The sequence below is a fragment of the Bos grunniens genome, chromosome 7, assembly GCF_055505025.1.
Source record: "Bos grunniens cultivar Pamir isolate PY7600 chromosome 7, Bosgru_T2T1.0, whole genome shotgun sequence".
In the NCBI taxonomy this organism is placed as follows: Eukaryota; Metazoa; Chordata; class Mammalia; order Artiodactyla; family Bovidae; genus Bos; species Bos grunniens.
Genome location: NC_141171.1, coordinates 42,028,340 through 42,036,021, shown reverse-complemented (window position 1 = coordinate 42,036,021; position 7,682 = coordinate 42,028,340). Strand labels below are relative to the sequence as shown.

At 36.9% G+C, this 7,682-nt stretch overlaps 1 protein-coding gene across 1 annotated transcript; it reads right to left on the bottom strand.

Moving 5' to 3' along the window:
* Positions 1–2,541: 2,541 nt before the first annotated feature.
* Positions 2,542–3,512, bottom strand: OR2T6 (olfactory receptor family 2 subfamily T member 6). Its single transcript, XM_086413500.1, has one exon. The coding sequence runs from the start codon at positions 3,499–3,501 to the stop codon at positions 2,542–2,544; it is 960 nt and encodes a 319-aa protein (XP_086269626.1). The 5' UTR covers positions 3,502–3,512.
* Positions 3,513–7,682: the final 4,170 nt, after the last annotated feature.

The window sequence follows — 7,682 nt, the reverse complement described above, 5'->3', positions numbered from 1 at the left end:
ATAAGTATGCAGTACTATCATATTGTTGTTTTAATTAGTACATTTTAAAAGTATGCATTAGTTACTCTTTCCCTAATTTCCTTACAAATTTATTTTTAATCCTTACAATTGGATTTTTTTAACCCATTATCAATCTTTCTTAGTATAATTAATAAAGCAGCATGCTTATATGTGTGAAGGATAGAAAGATGAATGATAAATGGGGTGATTTTTTTTTCTAAATCACAAATATTAGGAACATGAAAGGCAATTACCCTCATTACCAACAGAAAAAATAATGACCAGTGTTTATTGCATTTATCACATTGGCTGTTTCAAATCTTATAAGAAAAGCCATTATACTACCTCACTTCTCACAAAAGAGGAAATTGGGCCTTAGTTACATAGAGAATGGACAGAAGTTCACATGATCTTTAAAAATGGACCCCAAATTGATGTTCAGTTCTCAGGATCATTCCCCACCTCTTCTGACTTATTGTTTTCTTGTACCTCACTATCTACTGTGTTGGAAATTCTTCTTCCTAATGCCTAGCATGCGGTACTTTCCAAGCCAGGTGGACAAGATTGAAGGAGATGAACCTTCCAGAAAGAGAGCTTCAAAAAGGCTGCCTTTGGTAACAACTAAAACTCCCACTAAAATAAATGGAAGGAAGTCCACTTTCTTGGTTAGTCAGTCCAATCTACAGGGTCCAACATAAATTTTTCCATTTGGTTAAAAATTACCACTCAGTTCCTTTCTCCAGTGCAATAGGAGGTGTGCTTATGTTTACGATCATCAGTGTCTGTCAGAAGTAGAATATTACTGAACCCAGCTAGGGTTTTGAGAGCACAGAATCTGGCATAGCCTCATTACAGAGAAGGTTAAGAGGCTTGGGATTTGGTCCAGGTTTTTACAACTGAGTCTATAATTTAGGCTAAAGACATTATCTTTAGGGACCCAACATCCTAAAAAGAAATTATCTAAGTCATTTCCCAAGGAAATTTTTTCTTTGTTCCAACTTTGCAGATGGAAAGCCAATTATTTTCTTCCCAATTTGTAATGTTATACAATGTAAAACTTAGTACCATAGATGAGGGAAAATAGGCTGTCCACAATAGGCTGTGTTTACTTCTTTGGAATAAAAATATTCATACCACTACAATATCTAGAGTAGGATTCCAGAAATTTAATAATTCTGATGGATTGGAGTAAAAACTGAAAAGTGATTACTGAATTTACAAATTCATAAAGCACTCTTTTCTCTCCTGCCTATTACTCTGCCTTCTGATATAATGATTATTTACCATATAACATATATAACATTATAGAATCCTTGCCCAGAAGAATATTAGTCTCTATTTCTGCAAAAACATGTGATTTATTTTTTTTTCCAGCCCCAGATTTAGATATGGGAGGAATGTTTTCAGTTGTTACTCAAAGAAAAGATATTTAACTTTTCTAAATCCTGGTGTGAGTTTATGTATGTATTTCCTTCGAAGTTTTATGATGCTATAGCTTCTTTTAAATGTTTGCACCTCTAACCTTTTCATAAACTCTGTCTATGATTCATTTAAACAACGTAATCAAAATTGCCATTCTTATGAGGTTCCTGAGAGTGGATAGAATTTGTAATATTAATCAGACAATTTGGGGCCCTTATATACATAAATTGCACTCATAGAATTGATATAAGGGAAGAATTAGAATGGGTGGCCACAAGGAAGAAATACTGTTGTTTATGAAAGCAAGCAGGACTCTGTGGGGACTTCCTGGGTACAAACGCCCCTCTGTGTGCTTTTTGTCATTTGTTGAAAAAGGCTCTAGTCTCCTAGGCTTTCCCTGAGTTCCAAAGAGCAAACTCACTTACTAATTAGAGAAGTGAGTGAATTCAGAAACAAATGAAAGACAGAGAAGCAAGAAAATTAAAGATAGCTGAAACACTAGTTCAACAGTAAAGCAAAATCACAGAACCACCAGTTCTTTCTCAAGTATTTAACCAAAACTTTGAGTCATTCTGTAGAAACAAAGAGCCCTGCCAAGGTAAAGAATGGTGATTACATGCTGACCCTAAGTGCGTGTGTCCTAGACTGATTGTAACCAGAAGGCTGGTGATCAAGATTTCTGAAACATCACCCTGTTACCTCACCGTCAACAAATCAGAAGAATGTCCATGAGCTAATCAGGTACCCTGTATACCTCAACCCTAATGTTGCCTTTAAAAACTCTTGCCTAAACGCCATCAGGGAGTTGTTTTGTTTTTCTTTTGAGCACTAGTTGTCCACTGTTCTTACTTGATGCCCTTCAGTAAATGCTGTACTTTCTTTCACCACAACTTGGTGTCAGTAGATTGGCTGTTTGCACAGTGGGCAAGTAGATATGAGTTAGTTTGGTAACATTTATAACACTGGCATTATTCATGCATGGATGTTTCATCTTTTTGATAAAAGTATGGCTGATGTACTTTTTGGCATAACTGGCAGTGGTGGTTGCTGCAAGCATTATCTATATTATCCGTGGCAAAACCCCATACACTCCTGAGCAGACATGGAGGATTTAGACTGTCAGAATTCTCCCCTTGTCATAAAATGGGTCCCTAGACATCTTGCCAAAACCCTCTTAAAGGCCTCAGCCACATCCCTGTTTCTCAAACTGTAAATGAGAGGGTTTAACAAGGGGGTGATGATAGTGTAAAAGACAGAAAAGACCTTGTCTTTAGTTGGAGTGTGGTATGATTGGGGAAGCATATATGTGTACAGGGCAGCCCCATAGAATAAGATCACCACCATCATGTGTGAGGAGCAGGTGGCAAAAGCCTTCTTCTTCCCTTCTGCTGACTTCATCTGGTGCACTGTGATGAGCACTCCAGCGTAGGAAGCAATCACTACAGAGAAGGGGATCAGCAGCATCATGACACAGCAAATATACATCACCATTTCATAGGCAGCTTTGTCACCACAGGCCAGCCTCAGCATGGTGGGTGCCTCACAGAAGAAGTGGTTGATCTTGTGTGAAGCACAGAATGGTAGAGTCATTGTTATAGGGGTGAGGAGGAAGCTATCCAAAGCACCACCAAACCAAGAGCTGGCCAAGATCATCCAACAGACCCGATGGCTCATGAGGACAGGATAGCGGAGAGGGTTGCAGATGGCCACGTAGCGGTCATATGCCATGAGTCCCAGCAGGAAAAATTCGGCCCCTACAAAGCCCATATAGAGAAAGTATTGGGCTGTACAGGCAATAAAGGATATGGTTCTCTCACCCTCAAGGTAATCGGCCAGCATCTTGGGCACAATGGTGGAGATGTACATAATGTCAATGAAGGAGAGATGGCTGAGCAGGAAGTACATGGGGGTATGGAGGTGAGGGTCTATGTAGATCAGGAAGATCATGACCCCATTAACTATTATGGCCATGAAGAAGATGGCACAAATGATGCTGAAAAGGAAGCCAGAGGCTTTGTTGTTAGTGAAGAGCCCTGCAAGGGTGAAGTCACTGGAAAAGGTCTTATTATTTCCATTCATGGTTTTGAGTTAGACCTGGAGGCATAAGAAGAGAAATATGGGGTCAATGAAAATTGCAGTAGATAAGATGAACCATCAAAAATGTCTATGTAAGTATGATTAAATTAAAATTATTTATACACTAATGTCAATTGTTTTATGTGGGGCAGATTTGCGGTTTATTCTGTCTTGGAAATTTCTTCTTGTTGAAGAGCAATTTTAATGTTAGGTACCATGGCATGAAGACAAATGATCATTTGGAAATTTATCCTTGATTTAAGGGAGTTTGTTATTTTAGAATATGGGCTATAGATAAGATCTTCTCCTGGAGTTGGCTCCACTTGTTTGAAATATGGATACAACTGAAAAACAATTGAGTCAATTGATTCAGTTCAAATAAACATACAGTTCAGTAAGAGGTTTCGTTGATATGAGAATTTTTGTGACAACTTTAAAGCCAATCCGTGTCATCAAAAAACAACCATTAAGTTGTAGCTATGACTGTAGATTTTGAAGTATTGAGTTGGATCACAGCATTGTTCATATGACCATTGAATGACAGTCATTTGCTTTTTCATTCATTTGTTGATTCCTCAGCCACTCATACGCCAACCTTTATTCATGGAGAATAACTTTTGCAGTGTTCTAAGCTCTAGATAAATTGTTGTAAACAAAAGAGGAATGTCTCATATGACTTATGGCTCTAATTGTGACAGAGAGTAAACCAAAGGAAAATGATGGTGCTAGATAATGAGAAATGCTTCATTAACATGGATAAAATAGGAAACAAATGAGAGTAGACAGGTGAAGATTTGAGGGAAAGTTGTTCCTGCATAATAAAGAGCAAATTTAAGAGTCCTAAAGCATAAAGGAGTTTGTTATGTTCAGGACAGTTCATGCAGAGCATTGCATCATGCATGAGTCGGGTAGTAAGGTATTTGAAGTAAGATTCTTAAGATGTTTGGACCAAGGTAAAGAGGTCAACAATAAACCGTGGAAAATTCTGAAAGAGTTAGGAATACCAGACCACCTGACCTGCCTCTTGAGAAACCTATATGCAGGTCAGGAAGCAACAGTTAGAACTGGACATGGAACAAAAGACTGGTCCCAAATAGGAAAAGGAGTACATCAAGGCTGTACATTGTCACCCTGCTTATCTAACTTCTATGCAGAGTACATCATGAGAAACGCTGGGCTGGAAGAAGCACAAGCTGGAATCAAGATTGCCGGAAGAAATATCAATAACCTCAGATATGCAGATGACATCGCCCTTATGGCAGAAAGTGAAGAGGAACTAAAAAGCCTCTTGATGAAAGTGAAAGTGGAGAGTGAAAAAGCTGGCTTAAAGCTCAACATTCAGAAAACAGAAATCATGGCATCTGGTCCCATCACTTCATGGGAAATAGATGGGGAAACAGTGGAAACAGTGTCAGACTTTATTTTTTTGGGCTCCAAAATCACTGCAGATGGTGACTGCAGCCATGAAATTAAAAGACACTTACTCCTTGGAAGGAAATTTATGACCAACCTAGATAGCATATTCAAAAGCAGAGACATTACTTTGCCAACAAAGGTCTGTCTAGTCAAGGATATGGTTTTTCCAGTGGTCATGTATGGATGTGAGAGTTGGACTGTGAAGAAAGCTGAGTGCTGAAGAATTGATGCTTTTGAACTGTGGTGTTGGAGAAGATTCTTGAGAATCCCTTGGACTGCAAGGAGATCCAACCAGTCCATTCTGAAGAAGATCAGCTCTGGGATTTCTTTGGAAGGGATGATGCTAAAGCTGAAACTCCAGTACTTTGGGCACCTCATGCGAAGAGTTGACTCATTGGAAAAGACTCTGATGCTGGGAGGGATTGGAGGCAGAAGGAGAAGGGGACGACAAAGGATGATATGGCTTGATGGCATCACCGACTCAATGAACATGAGTCTGAGTGGACTCTGGGAGTTGGTGATGGACAGGGAGGCCTAGCGTGCTGCGATTCATGGGGTCACATAGAGTTGGACATGACTGAAAGACTGAACTGAATTGACTGAAAGAGGTCAAAAGCTTTTTCTAAATATCTGTAGAACTGAGATGCCATTTCCATTTGTAATCATTTGTATAACATTTAAACATATGTTCATTCTGATTATTTTTGTTGTTTCCCTTTCGTGCAGTTGAGCCTGTTATTTTTTCCCCCTTGATTCTGCAATTTTGTGGACCTTGAAGGCTTTACTAGAGGAGAATCTCCATCCAAGTTAGTTTGGGGCAGTCCGGGTTATGTCTTCTGTCTCTGGGTCCCCTCTAGTTGAGCATGTGTCCTGACTCCTTTCACTATCAAGAGCATTCTGATTTGGTCAGTCATACTCCTTAGAGATAATACCTGAAAGAAGTGTCTGAAGAACCATGCAGAGTAGAGGACAAGTAAAAGAAATCCCCAGCAAAAGGAAATCCACACTCTGGGTGGTACATTTATGTACTGACTATATAATGAGAAGAAGATAATTCTTTAAAAAAATTCCTCATTAGATTTACCATCCTTCAAACATCAAATATAATTTTTGAAATATTTGGACAGAATATTAAGCCCTGTGCAATGTTATACTACAAAAAAGGGTAAATGATGTGACCATAAATGGACAGGATTACAGTCAGTTTCCTCACCTAGGAATGATATTTTGGGGTAAGAGGTCTCTATGATTCCTTAATCTATGATTAAGGGTGATCCTTTCTTAACCATACAAGGTGTTTTCTTCTGTTTCTTCATCTGCTCTGTAGTGAAAGAAACAAGACAGTTTTCAAGGACTACATCAGTTAGTACAATCCGTTTCTTAGTTTGGTAACTAGAATGTGTTATGGCTTAATAAAAGCTATTGTCACTACTATTAGATACATACATACTGTCAATAATATATAAATCCAAAAGGAAGATATTCTGAAATATGTTAATAGAAATATACACTAATATATATCTCAATATTATATAGATGAAAGAAAGTTGAGAAATAAGAATAGAAAAGAAACTACAAACTATTACTTATAGTGAACACTGAATTCACCTTAAATAAACATGTTTAAAAAGAATGTAAATATGATTGAAAACTTGAATAGAATTCAAAATAATGCTTAACATCAAAGTAATATTACAAGGTCTGAAAGTATTATGCAAAAAATATATATAAAACATACTTAATTTACATAGAATAAAATTATGAAGTACCAAAAAGTAGCTTGCATTCATTCACTCATTCAAATATTTATTGTGAACTACTGATCTAAGAGCTGATGATACAGCAGCAGTGCTCCCTTTCCTTTGGAACATATATTCAAATTGAAGGAGCCATTGATAAATAAATAAATATAAAATTATCAAGAGTCCAGCACTTTCTCCCTCAGTAAATGAGCCAGAGATGATAGATTTTCACTCATGATTGGCACAAAAAAGAGAACTATAAGGGTAAGAACATTTCTGAAAAGCACTAACAGAATCAGTACTAGTATTAAAACAAAGGAATATGTGTGTGTTCTAAAACACTGAAAATTATGAAATAAAAACACATAATATAAAAATGCAGGAGGTAAAGGCATATACCAAGATAGGATAGAAAACAGTTATTTTAATAACAACATCATGAGGGACAAATACTTTTAAAGAGAAGTTTCACTCTCACTAAGAAAACAAATCAGAAAAAGTTAAAAACAAAATGATAGACTTAATAGATGCAAAAAAGAAGTGACAAGTATACAGAGACATCATACTGAATGAAGTAAATCAGACAGATAAAGATGGATATCATATGATACTGCTTATATGTGGAACCTATATAAAGGGAATAATTGAATTTATCTATGAAATGAAAATAGAGTTATAGATACAGAAAACAAACTTATGGCTATCAGGAGGTAAGTAGGAGGGATAAACTTGGAGATTGGGATTCACATATATTCATTATTATATATAAATAGATAACTATTAAAAACCTGCTGAATAGTAAAGGGAACTCTATTCTACACTCTGTAATAGTCTATGTGGGGAAAAAATCTGGGAAAAAAAGTGGACATATGTATTTGTATAACTGATTCACTTTGCTGTACACCTGAAACTAACATGATGTTGACCTTGTAAATCAATTATACACTGATAAAATTTTTAAAAAGGCATAGAGTGACTTAGATGGAGAATATACTAAAGACAAGTTTAGTAAGTACAATTGGCCAT

Excerpts from the sequence above, each read along its gene's own strand:
- OR2T6 (XM_086413500.1), bottom strand. The coding sequence starts at position 3,501 with ATGAATGGAAATAATAAGACCTTTTCCAGTGACTTCACCCTTGCAGGG.